Raw genomic sequence first — 15,105 nt, forward strand, 5'->3', positions numbered from 1 at the left:
ATGGTGCAACAGTCTCAGGAACTGTTGCACGGTTTTGCCATAACTTATGCATAAAAGAAATATGTTGAACTACCTCGTTTACAACATTTGTTCTAGACTATGGGCATGCTTGACTTGTCCTTCATCTTGATCATCTTGAACTTCTTTGAACAATCATGGGATGCTTCAATTTGCTAAACATTTACTAAGAGGCAAACAATTAAATCATAATGAAACTTGGCATCATCAACCAAGTGAGTTCTAACAACTTATAAAGGCAAAACTACTACAAATTATTTAGCAAAATATAACCTATAAAAGTGATCGGTTAAAAATATAAGCTACTTTTGCACAAACTAATCCGTACACCAATGTTTTACTATATAAAATGGTTTTATAGGGGATCGGTCTAAATAATTAATCTTAAATTACTCAAATTTTTGTGGAACCACGTGTATTTGAGTCTGTACATCTAGATTAATTTTCGAGTAAATATAATACACCAAGTTATAGTCGATTATAATCGATGAGAGCGTTGAAATAGATAATAATTCTTGTAAAAATATAAAAAAAAGAAAGTAAAATATAGGTGAAATAAAAAAAAAATCGAATTTTTTGGACATTATAGTATGGGATAATATGGTACACTAATACTACTATAAATTTTATTATGGAAAATTTTGTAAAGTGGATTTAATATAAATTTCAAAATAAATAAGGCTTGCAAATTTGATTATTTTTTCTTTGATAAAAATGTTTTACAATAGTAAAACAGATTAGGGAATGGAAAAATTAAGAGAAGTACTACTAGTACTATTGAATAGTGATTAGTGTAATCACTACTACAAATATAGGCAATAACAACGCATATTAACGCATTATATGTAATACCGTTGTTAATCAGGTTAGTATATTTTGGCGCAATTCTATGAAAAGTAATAACAATGGTTATTTCTTTAAAACCGTTGTTATTAGTAATCACAACGGGTTTCATTTTAGAACCGTTGTTAATAGTTGAAAAGTTATAACGGTTATTTATTTAAAACCCTTGTTATTATTTTTAACAACGGTTTTTTTTTCATATAACCGTTGTTATTACTTTTAACAATGGATTTTTTACATATAACCCTTGTTATTATTTTTAACAACGGTTTTTTACATATAACCGTTGTTATTACTTTTAACAACGGTTTTTTTACATATAACCCTTGTTATTACCTTCGCACCAAAATATTTTCATTGTGGGACAAATCGGATCCCTTATGTTTCTTTCCCTTTCTATTCTTTATTCATCTTCAACCTTTGCATCTTCATCTCTTTCACACTCAAAAACAAAACCTCTCACACAATATTCACTCAAAACACACCAAATCATCCCCAAAACACACAAAAATTCTCCCTAACTCCATTTACATACTTATAACCCATTTTCTAACCTTCAAAACTACCAAAATCACTCAAAATCGACTTTTAGAAACCTAGGGTTTTAAAAATACGAGAGCAAGAAATTTATTTTTTTGTTTGATTTTCGCCTTATTACTTCAATTGTTAGGTATGAAATACTAACCTACTCGATTTATTTGTTAACACAAAATCTTAATAATTCCACATCTATTTTATTTCCCATTTTACTGTTTTTTGACTAACCCTTCTTTATCTCACCATCGACATCACTCTCCCCTTTATCAATTATTCATTTTACACTATCAATTACCCTATTAAATTTTAGGGTTTTGTTTGATTTCGTAAGGATCTCATCTTTCATAGTATCTATGAAGGGATTCAGATCTATAGGTTTTCTTTCTAACCGTAATTGCTTCGCCTATTTTGATTTTAAAATCTCTGGTGCCTTGTTGAATTTTAGGTTTCGTTTGATATTTGTACTTTTTTTACCGTCTCGCATTATTCTTATACTTGGAAATTTTTACATTGTAGTCTTGGAGTCTTGGAGGTAGTATGCTAATATGCTCAGCTGATTTAGAAGGTCAAACATGGTGGAAGTTTGTATATTGTAGTCTTTTACCGTCTTTCTTGTCAGGTAATCTCGCTCAATATATGGGCTCCTTATTTAATGATCATATTGTTTGGTGGACATGACACTTCTTTGTATACTATTGTTCGATTATAGATGATTAATTTCAGAGGTGCGTGAAATGGTATGTATTCCTTCCTTTTCACAATGATATTAACATGTGACCTCTTCATTTTCCCCATTTCCGCGATATTACCTAGCATTGGGATTGTAATATATGCTCTTATTCAGGTTAACATCTTAAATTGACCTCTTCTTTAGAGAAATTGATCCTGCAGGTAGTAATCACTGCTGCAGGAGCAAGTCTGACTGACAAAGCAGGACGAAAGCCACTTCGTTTGGTAATTATCACTACTTTTTTTCACTAGAAATTATGTTGTTCATATATAGTTTACATATAGTGCAAAGTTTTTAATTGCTAAGGATTCGCAAGACTCGGAATATTTTGTCTTTGGAATGTTATAAAAGTGTTTAATTTATTTGCTGCATATCAACAAATCTTTCAACTATAACTGATGCGGTCGTTTCTACACCAAAAATAAAATACCTAGATTACTGCTAACAGAAGTAGCGGCAAGTAGGGTCGATCTCCACAGGGAGGCTAAGTTGCTATCTATCCGTCTAATTCGGTCTCGTCGGGTGTCACGGTGTGGGGGTTTGAATTGATATAACTAACTAGAGACTAAAGCGAGGGAATTGAAAAAGAGAAATTAACAAAGAAGAGAAAAGGGAGTATGCTAGGAGTCGGTCCACCGTGGCGCTATCGATCTTATACTATCGGGAATATTAAGGCGAATAGACTATTGATAAGAAGAGCTATGGTCGTCACCTTTCGGTCCTTAAACCGCCCTAGAGCGTAAAACGACTTAACTTTCGCCCTCACTGCAATACCCTATTGTAATTAGGCAAGCCTTCCCTTCCAATCTTTCGATCTAGGTCGGGTTAACTAAAATTATTGGTCTCCGTATGTCACTCATTTGACACGATAACAATTAAATTGCCTAATACAATTCTATCGCAAGACTAATCTGTTTAATACAATTAAAGCATTGCTACCACGGCTTCCCTAATCCTAACATACTAAGGGATTTAGCTACGCATAATTAAATAGAGAACAAGAAATAAAGAAATAACAATAAACATAAACAATAATTAAAGAAGAAAAGAAAGGAAAGAATTAATACTTTGAATTATTGATCCTAAAAATTAAGAACAAAGTAGCGATTAAAAGAAACAAGTAAGGGAAGAAGAGAAGAGAGGAAGAGCTCCCCCATTATGTCGACCTAACTCCTATTTATAACAAATTAGGAGTATAATTAAACCTAATGACGGATTATAAAGCTTAAAAGCCCAGCCCGTAGCAAAGTCCACTCGATCGAGTAACTAAATCACTCGATCGAGCAAAGGCATAAAAGGAACTGGTCGATCGAAAGGAAATATAGTTGATCGAGTACTTATTCATCCTAAACCACTCGATCGAGAAGAAGTGGCTCTCGATCGAGCAAATGGGCTCTCGATCGAGCAGAAGTGGTACTCGATCGAGCACTTCTCAGCGACAGTTTCCTGCTTTGCGCACTGAACTTCAAATGGCTGCCATTTCTTCGTTACTTGGGCAAATAGGGCGTGGTTGGTGGCGTTGGAAAGCTAAGAGGATAAGATTTCACCTCCAACTGGAATCACCTTAATATCTGTTGTAGAACTCGAGATATGGCTCTTACAAGCAGGAACTAGTAAATTGAAGCACTCTCTTGGCTCGCCTAACTTCCTTACTCCAATGCGCATCTCAAAATAGCTTCATTCCCGCTCCAAATTCACTCTTCCTCCAAATGCATGCTAAAAGGATGGTAAAAGGCTTGATTTCACTACTTTTGGGTTCATTCCTGCAAATAAGACAAAACAAACCAAAGTAGCATATTCGGGCATTTCGTAGCATAAAACCACGATAAAAGCATAGAAATACGTGCATAAAATAGGCTAATAAGACTATATAAAATGCACGTATCAAATCTCCCCAAACCAAACCTTTACTCGTCCTCGAGTAAGCTAAAATGCAACTAAAGGAACGGGAAAGATAACTCAGAGCTAGCTACAAATGCCCACTTAAGCCAATTTAATGCAAGCAAACTAACACTTATAGCTAGACAGTCAAATGCAAACGAGTTGTAAGATGTTTATAAATAAATCTGAACCGTCGACCTTGCAAGACCGTTAATGATGGACTCTCACGGGTCACTCTTTCTCTCATGAAGCAAAGGGCGAACATATATGTAAGAGAGAAGGAAAAATAGTCGCTCACCTAGACTACGACCCACATAAACATGCATGCAACTAATATGATAGACAATTCTAGCTACCAAACATACATTCCAACCAAACAAGGTCCTGTCACAGCCGAGGGCTTACAAAAATATGGTAAAGTGAGGCAATGGGTAAGAAAAGGCAAAACATTTATGGGAATGTGGAGGTATAGGCGGCCAAGCTAGTACCTAAACAAAACCATATGAGACATATCCATTTCCAACTCAATTATGAAATAAGCACATGCCCTTCACTTGGCATAAGATCTCACCAAACCAAACTGAACTAACTCCTCAAAAGATATAAGATAGAACATAGGAGCAGAAACCGACTCACAAATAAACATCTTTTTCTTTCTTTTCTATTCTTTCTATTTCTTTCGGTTTCTTCTTTTTCATTCCCTTTTTTTTTTTTTCGAATTCTTTTTTCGTTTTTTTTTTTTCAACTCCTTTTCTTCATAAATACCAACTCCAAAACAATAGATACAAGCCAAACTTGATACAATGAAATATGTACCGCAAAACAACAATCTAAACTAGCTTGACAAGGCAGGCTAAATTTGGATGTAGCTAAAGGGTCAACTGGCAAATTTGGCTAATGTGGAGTTAAATGGGTAAAAATGAAAGAAGGGGAATGTAAGCACCTCCCTGCATGTGACACCAACCACTAACCCGAATGTATGACAGCAAAAAGCAATTGAATTTCATATATGTGCAAATTGATGAACATGTCATGCAAGGAGTAACTACTCACAATCCTACATGAAACTGGTCGTAAATGACACCAGTTTATAAGGCTCTAATCCTTAGAAATTATAAGTAGGTTGCCAAAATTTCAGGTCAAGTCTATATGTTCAGCTAAATTTTAACATTAACTCGTAGATATGCAATAAGACAAAGCTAAAAGATAACAGTTCATGCAAGGCTTAAGCAAAAAGACAGTTGCAGTGCAATATCATCATTGAAATCTACCGTTCCGACTCAACCTATATGCTAAAATAAACGTGAATTTTTGAATTTTTTCTCTATTTTTTTTCAATTTTTATGGAATTTTTTGAATTTTTATGAAATAAAAAAAAAACAATGCAAACAGAAAATTAAACGTGATACAGAAATGCAATAAAAACAATATGCAGACACAGATATGGATGCATAACCTCCCCAAACCAAACCGTACAATGCCCCCATTGTACCCAAACATGGAAAGGAAATGCAAACTAAAGGAAGAAAAGAGTAAGAGCGGAAAACTCACAAGATAGCGCGAATAAGGGGACCTCCCTAAACCGACCATGAAATGGGAGGTTGCTAAGGCCCGGAAAACCGTCTCAGGAAGCTAATCCAAGTCAATAGCACTCGATGGCAGTCCAACAGTGGTCGATCGAGTGAATGGGCATCCAAAAACTGCTCGATCGAAGGGAATATCAGTCGATCGAGTGGTTTTGTTTCTGCAGGTGGTCGATCGAGTGGAAGGTCTGCTCGATCGAGTGAATCCCTCAGCAAAGGTGCTCGATCGAGTAGAAAAACTACTCGATCGAGTAGTTCTCATTGTACTTCCTGCAAAAACGCAATGTAAGCAGCCCATAAACTAACTAGATAAGTAAACTGAGATAGTCTATGGTATAAAACCATTTATTACAACTGAAATTGAAATAAAAACAAAGATAAAATCGCCGGGTTGCCTCCCGGGTAGCGCTAGCTTCAGTCAGGTCCCAGCTCGACCTTCTTTTCTTCGAGCCTCTCTAATTAATCACCATCAAAACAGCTCAAAGCGCGCGAAAAGAACTTTGTCAAATAAATACGCATGTGCTACACAACAAAGATAAGTAGCACCAAAGTGGATTACATAAATAGGAAATAAAAATATGTAAACATTTAAGTCTAACAAATTTCCTATGGGCGCTCCTAAATTTGTCCACAAAATATAGGAGCGCGGGAGCAGTCGTCAATGAAATAGGGTATCGTCTCAGATTAATGAACTTGAAATGATAAGGACGGTGAAAAATCTTTAAATTAATCGACCACATGAGAGGAGGTATAACCTTAAAAGAAATAGCGCGAGTCAATCGAGGCAATATACTATTAAAGCGAACGATAATAAAGTTATCGTTTACTACCTCAGGTTGGTTGCTCTCAACAACGGAATCACTGACAAAGGAATGGATTACCTCATCCGTGCTAGGAACAATTACCGTCTCAGCTGCTTCTGCATCAACCTCCTCAGTGGAATCCTTCCCGTAAACCGCAGCTTCAAGTGTATCTGACTCGGCTGTGAATAAGGGAGGTTCACCGTAATCCTCATCATCGTCAAACCCTTCATCCAATATGAACCCAAGTGACGAATAAAAGCTCCCATCAATGGCCAATTCAGTCAATCGAGCAAATTGCTCACTCGATCGACAAAGTTCCTTCCGCACCTCACTCGATCGAGTAACACAATCACTCGATCGAGTACTATCCTCCTGTCCGTCACTCGATCGAGCAGAATGTTCACTCGATCGAGCACTTTCTCCTGGAAAATCACTCGATCGACCAATAATAGTCACTCGATCGAGTGATTCCTCCTGGACAGCGCCGGTATCCCTGCATGCATTCTGGAAATACGATAGAAAGTCGTCATCCGAAATATAGAAATCATTTTCAGCATTGGGCAACGCGGGTTCTTCATGGGAAAAACCGCTCTTGGTCAAGCACACCTCTTTTGATTTCCGTTCATCCAACCCAGTGTTAACCGAGCAATTTGGATCAGTAACTCAAAGCAATTTCGGTGACTTGAGCACCCACATGTCTACCAAATTCCGAATTAAGGATTTCACTCCGCGGTTTCTTTTTCTCCATATCACGAGGATCTTCTTGCGGTGGCCATTGATGGGGTGGATGTGGCGGCACAACTACAGTGCATTGTGCTCAAGAAGACCACATCCCCAAGATTTCTTCCTTTCCCCTCTAGCGGGTTTCTCGGCTTGGGCTTCAAACGAGCAATTAGTCGGAAACAGATGTCATCTTGGCAAGAGGGATCGAAGGTACTCAAGCCTTCCCTTCGATAATCTCCCTCGTGCTTTGTCTAATAAACCTGTGAGCCTATCAAAACAAAGACTAAAGAGAAAGATAAGAACAGACCTCAAGGTACTTAGTCTTCCCTTGAGGCGAAAGGACAAACAAAATAAAACAGATAAAAAGCGTCGCCTCCCCGGCAACGGCGCCAAAATTTGATGCGGTCGTTTCTACACCAAAAATAAAATACCTAGATTACTGCTAACAGAAGTAGCGGCAAGTAGGGTCGATCTCCACAGGGGAGGCTAAGTTGCTATCTATCCGTCTAATTCGGTCTGTCGGGTGTCACGGTGTGGGGTTTGAATTGATATAACTAACTAGAGACTAAAGCGAGGGAATTGAAAAAGAGAAATTAACAAAGAGAAAAAGGGAGTATGCTAGGAGTCGGTCCACCGTGGCAGCTATCAGATCTTATACTATCGGGAATATTAAGGCGAATAGACTATTGATAAGAAGAGCTATGGTCGTCACCTTTCGGTCCTTAAACCGCCCTAGAGCGTAAAACAGACTTAACTTTCGCCCTCACTGCAATACCCTATTGTAATTAGGCAAGCCTTCCCTTCCAATCTTTCGATCTAGGTCGGGGTTAACTAAAATTATTGGTCTCCTGTATGTCACTCATTTGACCTGATAACAATTAAATTGCCTAATACAATTCTATCGCAAGACTAATCTGTTTAATACAATTAAAGCATTGCTACCACGGCTTCCCTAATCCTAACATACTAAGGGATTTAGCTACGCATAATTAAATAGAGAACAAGAAATAAAGAAATAACAATAAACATAAACAATAATTAAAGAAGAAAAGAAAGGAAAGAATTAATACTTTAATTATTGATCCTAAATTAAGAACAAAGTAGCGATTAAACGAACCAAGAGTAAGGGAAGAAGAGAAGAGAGGAAGAGCTCCCCCATTATGTCGACCTAACTCCTATTTATAACAAATTAGGAGTATAATTAAACCTAATGACGGATTATAAAGCTTAAAAGCCCACCAGTAGCAAAAGTCCACTCGATCGAGTAACTAAATCACTCGATCGAGCAAAGGCATAAAAGGAACTGGTCGATCGAAAGGAAATATAGTTGATCGAGTACTTATTCATCCTAAACCACTCGATCGAGAAGAAGTGGCTCTCGATCGAGCAAATGGGCTCTCGATCGAGCAGAAGTGGTACTCGATCGAGCACTTCTCAGCGACAGTTTCCTGCTTTGCGCACTGAACTTCAAATGGCTGCCATTTCTTCGTTACTTGGGCAAATAGGGCGTGGTTGGTGGCGTTGGAAAGCTAAGAGGATAAGCTTTCACCTCCAACTGGAATCACCTTAATATCTGTTGTAGAACTCGAGATATGGCTCTTACAAGCAGGAACTAGTAAATTGAAGCACTCTCTTGGCTCGCCTAACTTCCTTACTCCAATGCGCATCTCAAAATAGCTTCATTCCCGCTCCAAATTCACTCTTCCTCCAAATGCATGCTAAAAGGATGGTAAAAGGCTTGATTTCACTACTTTTGGGTTCATTCCTGCAAATAAGACAAAACAAACCAAAGTAGCATATTCGGGCATTTCGTAGCATAAAACCACGATAAAAGCATAGAAATACGTGCATAAAATAGGCTAATAAGACTATATAAAATGCACGTATCAATAACTAATTTGACTCGGTAATTTAGTCCCCCCACAATATCCATTATGGTTTGAATTTTTTTCCAAATTTTATGAAGTTAAGATGGATCAATGTTGTTTGTGTTACTTCAGTTTCAAGTGTTTGGGTTCACGACTTTTAGTTTTATGGCTAAAGATGCAATATATGCTCATTTTTGGCTAAACTTGTGAAATTTCTATGTTGTGCTACCTCACTTTCTTCTTTTTGATTTCTCCTTCATTTTTAATTTCTGTTTTATTCCTTGATTTTTGCTAGTAAACATTTATTTTATGCTGTTTGTAGGTTAGACTTTTGGTGATTTTCATATATTTTCCTCAGGTATCTTCCTACTTTATTTTTCCTCAACTTATTGCTTCCATCCACTTCTCATATCTACGTAGGTTTCCCTTCTTTATTTCCATCATCTTAACTTAAATGTATCATTGCAGATTTAAATTTGAGAGTGTCAATTGAGGAGATGAGGGATGTTAATGAGGTGTAGGCTTACCAACTATTTAGGGAATACGTAATACTGAATAGTCTATTCATTAAGATGTTATTGTTATGTTGGATGTGATGCGAGATTGATGTAAATATGTTGGAGTTGTATTGTTGAATATTTTATTCATTAAAATGTACATACGTAGTAGTGGAGTCGTAACTCTTGGATGTAAATGGATGTTTGAATTGTGGTATTAATATTTTGAGAAAGTCATTGTGCTAGTGCATAAAACTTTGCAGGTGTTTAATTTTGGGTTAATCAATTTAAAGTGAGCTTTTGTTGTATGTTGATACTGCTGTTGTTGTTGATACCGGATCTTTAATGCATTAATTTTGTAAATTTTTTTTTTTAAAAAAAACATCAATAACAACGGTTATATGCCAAAAAACCGTTGTTAATAGTCAATTTTAACAACGCTTTTTTTAACATATAACCGTTGTTATTACTTTTAACAACGATTTTTTAAATATAACCCTTGTTAAAAGTCTTCACAATTTTGGTGGGAAAGATACAACAACGGTTTTTTATATTATAACCGTTGTTATATCTTTCCCACCAAAATTTTGTCAAACTTTCCACAACGACTTACGCGCAACAACAGCGGCTTTTAACCGTTGTGAATAATTTCCACAATGGTTTTAGTAAATAACCTAACCGTTGTAAATACCTGTTACAATGGCCGCTTTAACAACGTCCGCTTTTTGTTTTAATAACGATTTGTACCCGTTGTTATAGCCTGTATCTGTAGTAGTGAATGTGTAAGATATATAGGATATAGAGAAGCATTAAATCTATAACCTATAATCTATAAAAATAATTAAAAGATAACGACAAAGCACTACCTTTCACCATTTCCTCTTTTTTTCCTTACAGAAAATTAAATAAAAATTATACATCAAAGTAAATACTACATTCTAAATGATGGAGTTTTATTGTTAAAACAAGTTATATGACAAATAAAATTACATTGCATCACTTTAGTTTTACGATATTTATAAATGTTATCTCTATTTTGCTATATACCCCGTTAATTTTAATTAACTAATTAGATACATAAACAGGACTTAAAAAACTAATGTCTTTACCATATTTTGTTCATATGATGTATTTAAATATTATAATAGCGTAGCAAAATTAGGATATCCTTCTACAAAAATTGTAAGTCTCTTGAGAGACGGTTACAAAGTAGTGAAAAATGGTAGAAAATGTGATAAAAGAGGTACGTAAACTATAAAATGGGGTATTAATAAAAATGGTTACAATATATGATAAAAAAAAGCTACTATTGTATGAAAACATATACCAAATAAAATAGACATTCTAAGTCACAAGCAACAGTAAAAGGGGTATGAAAGCTACATAAAGAGGTACGATAAAGTGGACTCTCAATAACTTAGTGAGAGACCATCTCTCCGAAGTTTTTGTGCTACAAGAAAAGCATAGATTATCACATGTAAACTCTTCTAAACTATATTAACCAACATAAGAGATGTGATGAAAAAAAAATTCAAATCAAAAATAATATACGTTAAGTAAGAAACAAACAAAAGTAACAAATAGACAACATAAAGAAAATTTATTGAAGAGGGAGAAAAAACAAAATGAAAAATAGAGAGGATCAAACACGTCACACATTGCATAAACATTAATTTTACAAAAGAATATAGAAAAACACATTACCCTTGCTCGTCCACCACCAACCTATAAATCCCCCCCCCCCCCCCCTAATGCCCACCACAGCTTGACTTGCCAGTTTTAACAACCTGCCTATTGTCATCATCCCTCGCTCACTGCTCACCACCACCTGCACCCTTTCCACTGGCACGAATCAATAATTTTTAATATACAAATCAAATACATGTTTCACGTCCAAATTATGATCCATATTGTAGCAAATTCATTCAAATTTTAATGTAGGATTCTGCGGAATTGTGTTTGTTATTTTGTAGGCTAAAGGTATATATGCAAATGAGAAAAAAATGTAATACATAAATAATTTACGATAGTTAATGTAAATATTAATCGTAATATTATCAAATTTATACATCGATAGACGATAGTCTTAAAGTTATTGTGACACTATAATTGTATATACAAACATGTATTTATTATTTTACATAAGAGAACACAAGTCAATGATGAAAATGAGTTTCACATGTATTGCTTATTTAATTGACATGAATAATTTTGTATCGGAATTGTCAGTGTTCAATTATGTAGTTTTAGGTTAAATGAACACACTATTACATTACTTACCCGTCTTATATCTTATCATGTGAAACCAATTTTTTTCTTTTGGTTCTACTTCTCGCCAAAATAAATGAACTACAATTGATCATGTGCGACAGTTTTGCATGTCATTGTATTCAACAAGTTGTCAACATGTTCCAAATTAATAAAGTTATATTTATACGTGAGCTTACACAATTACACTCAAACGCACCCGTGAATTTCACGGGCACAAAAACTAGTTACGAATTTTAAAATACGAACGTAGTAGTTATAAACTATGTAAGAAGTAATATTGATGCAAGGAAAAGTTTACTTGGCTAATAAGAATAGAAATCATGCCATTGGGCTTAGAAAATTTATCACTTGCCTTGGATTTCTTTCAAAAAGTCAACAGGGGCCAACTTGGGTTTACAAGCCCAAAACCGTTCATCTTTCCTTACGGCGATTTCTGTAAAACACATACATGGTCAAGTCGTGAAGCATCCCTGTAGCCAATTGGTTGATGCATATAAAACGTCTCATTAAAGTACCCATGCAGAAATGCGTTTTTAACATCTAATTGACGAATGCTCCCATTTGGAGCCAAAGCAATTGTAAGAAATGTGAGAATGGTTATTGGTTTGACAACTGGGCTAAAAGTTTCACCACAATCAATGCCCATTTGCCGAATCTTTCCATCACCTACAAGACGAGCTTTATAGCGCTCAAAAGAACCATCAAATTTCACTTTATGACGAAAAATCCACATAGGCCAAATTACATTCACATTTGGTAGACGCGGTATAAGTACCCATGTCTTATTACTAATTAAAGCATGATATTCGTCATCCATAGCCAATTTCCAGTTAAGGTCCCGAAGGGCAGACACTGGGTTACGAGAAATGGGTGAAATGGCAGCCTCGACATGTAAATCAAATATGGGTTTTGGTTTACGTATACCATGGTCGCCACGAGTAACGAATTTAGAAATAGGAGGAATAAGATGGTTGGGTATGTCATTGTGGTCATGTGAAGTAGAGGGAGAGAGCACATGTGAGAGTGTGGGTGAGGTCACGAGTGTGACCGTGGGCGGGGTCACTAGTATGCCGAGGGTGGCGTCATGGGTGTGACTGTGGGGTTAGGCTCGGTAGTAGGTTGTGTTTTGGTGAACTGTTGAAGCACTTAAGGAGACGTGTCATCATTAAGAAAGTGATAGGAGTCGGGTGGGTGAGTTTGTGAGAACGGGAATTTTGTTTCATCAAAATCCACATGGCGACTGATTATAATTTTCTTAGCTTTGACGTCAAAACACTTGTACCCACGATGATTGTCGGGATAGCCTAGAAAGACACAAGGAGAGGACCAGACCTAGAGTTTATGAATGGTAGTCGATGGGACTAACGCGTAGCATAAACAACCAAAAACACGTAAATGATTATAAGACGGGTTTTATTGTAAAACATTTGAAGAGGAGAGTAATAGGCTTTTTGTTGATTAAGAAGAATATTAAGCAAGTAAGTACTCATGTGAAGAGCGTGATGCCAAAAATAATATGGAACCGATGCATGAAGACTTTAAGTACGCATAATGTTGTTAATGTATGGTACAAATTATTCGTTCGGCTTTACCATTTTGAGAAGAAATGTAAGGACACGAAATAAGAAAAGATATTCTGTGCTTTGCACAAAATCCCAAAATGGACCGTTTTCATATTCCTTACCATTATCACATTGAATTGTTTTTATTTCTCGTTCAAATTGTGTTTGGATAAAATTTCGAAATTTTATAGAGATGCCCAAGCCATCCGATTATTAGAGATCCAAAAAGTCCATAAGTAATTCGTATAATCATCCAAAAACAATAGGTAGTAACGGTGTCTAGATGAACTAAGGACGAGAGAGGTCCGCGGGTCAGTATGAATAATATCAAAGGGCATTTGAGTACGAGAAGCAGATGGCACAAAAGGTCGCTTGATAAGTTTTCCAATTGAACAAGAATGACAAACTGTATTCAGAGAGCGCGAATTATAATATATCAAATTATTAAGCCTAACACAATTAAAAATAGGAGCGCTGGGATGGCCTAGACGGTCATGCCAAAACGAAGGTCCAATGGCAGTGAAACTAGTTGGAGGAGAGGTTACTCTAGGACTGGTTAACGTGTAAAGGTTGCCCTGACTATTACACCTCATAAGTCGCGTCCCCGTCTGATAATCTTTAACACAAAAACCAAACGGGTCAAATTCGACAGTGACGTAATTATCTTTAGTGAGTTTACGAACAAACACAAGATTTTATACTGTGTAATACGTGAAGGATATTTTTGAGAGACACGGAGGGTGTGGGGGCGATAATTTGCTACGACCAGAACCACTAATAGGAATAGATTGACCATTTCCGATTAAAATACCATTGCTAAATTTTGATTTAGTATAAGAAGAGAGTATATCTGCATCCGACGCCATATGACATGTAGCACCGGTATCAATAAACCAACGAGGATCAGGAGTGAGACCGAGGGTATACATGGCAGCTTTTATGTCCTTTTGCGTCGGTGGAGACTACGTGGAGTAATCTTGTGGCCGCGGTACCTGAGGAGGACGAGGAGCAGTAAGAGTGCGTGACTATGGTAATGTCAGATAGAAGCAAGAAGGGTAGCCCCAAGGGGATAAATTACATGAACACGGGGCATAGTGGCCTGGACACTAAGCAAGAAATGGAGCATTAGTAAAATGGGTAGTCGGGGTAGTTGCAGCGATTGTTTGAACCCTTTTGTTGTTCCCTTTTCCCTTCTTATTCCCCCCGCCCTTTTTCTTTTTACCACCACCTTTGTTGTTCCCTTTTCCATGAACTACACGTGGACGTCCAAGGATGGAAGGATAAGCTTCATTGTCATGCTTAGCAGAATACATGGCAGAACCGCTACCGTTAGTGGCGCTATGTTTTGCAAAGCCAGCTTCCTCAAGATCTAAAATAGAGCAGGCCCTATAAAGCGGAGGAAGATGATCGTTTTGACGAATAATCGTCCCGACACCATGATATGTCGGTGTAAGACCTAAGACCATATGTAAAACAAGACGAGTATTAGATATTGGAGACCCGATGTTCTTCAATTGGTCAGAGAGGGTCTTGAAACGTTGACAATAAGCCGACGCGGTTGCAAAATCCGCCATGGATGTACGCGAAAATTATTGCTCAAGAGTTATCGCACAAGAATGCTGGTTGTCCTGAAAGATATCACGGACACGTTCCCAACACTCCTTGGCGATGGATTCCGCATCGACGATGGTTTCATGCAAATCATTTGTCACCGTCGCGTATATTCACTGTAAAACAGTGACATCAAGAATCTCCCATTGTTCCTTGTTGGCGTCCATGACAGGTGCCT

The 15,105-nt window shown here is 36.7% G+C and overlaps 1 protein-coding gene across 1 annotated transcript; it reads right to left on the reverse strand.

Moving 5' to 3' along the window:
- Positions 1-14,422: 14,422 nt before the first annotated feature.
- Positions 14,423-14,890, reverse strand: LOC141608334 (uncharacterized). The gene has a single exon (XM_074427695.1). The coding sequence runs from the start codon at positions 14,888-14,890 to the stop codon at positions 14,423-14,425; it is 468 nt and encodes a 155-aa protein (XP_074283796.1).
- Between the last annotated feature and the right edge of the window lie 215 nt (positions 14,891-15,105).

Source organism: Silene latifolia, chromosome 10 (assembly GCF_048544455.1).
Source record: "Silene latifolia isolate original U9 population chromosome 10, ASM4854445v1, whole genome shotgun sequence".
NCBI lineage: Eukaryota > Viridiplantae > Streptophyta > Magnoliopsida > Caryophyllales > Caryophyllaceae > Silene > Silene latifolia.

Coding starts and splice junctions, on each gene's coding strand:
- LOC141608334 (XM_074427695.1), bottom strand. CDS start 14,890: ATGGCGGATTTTGCAACCGCGTCGGCTTATTGTCAACGTTTCAAGACC.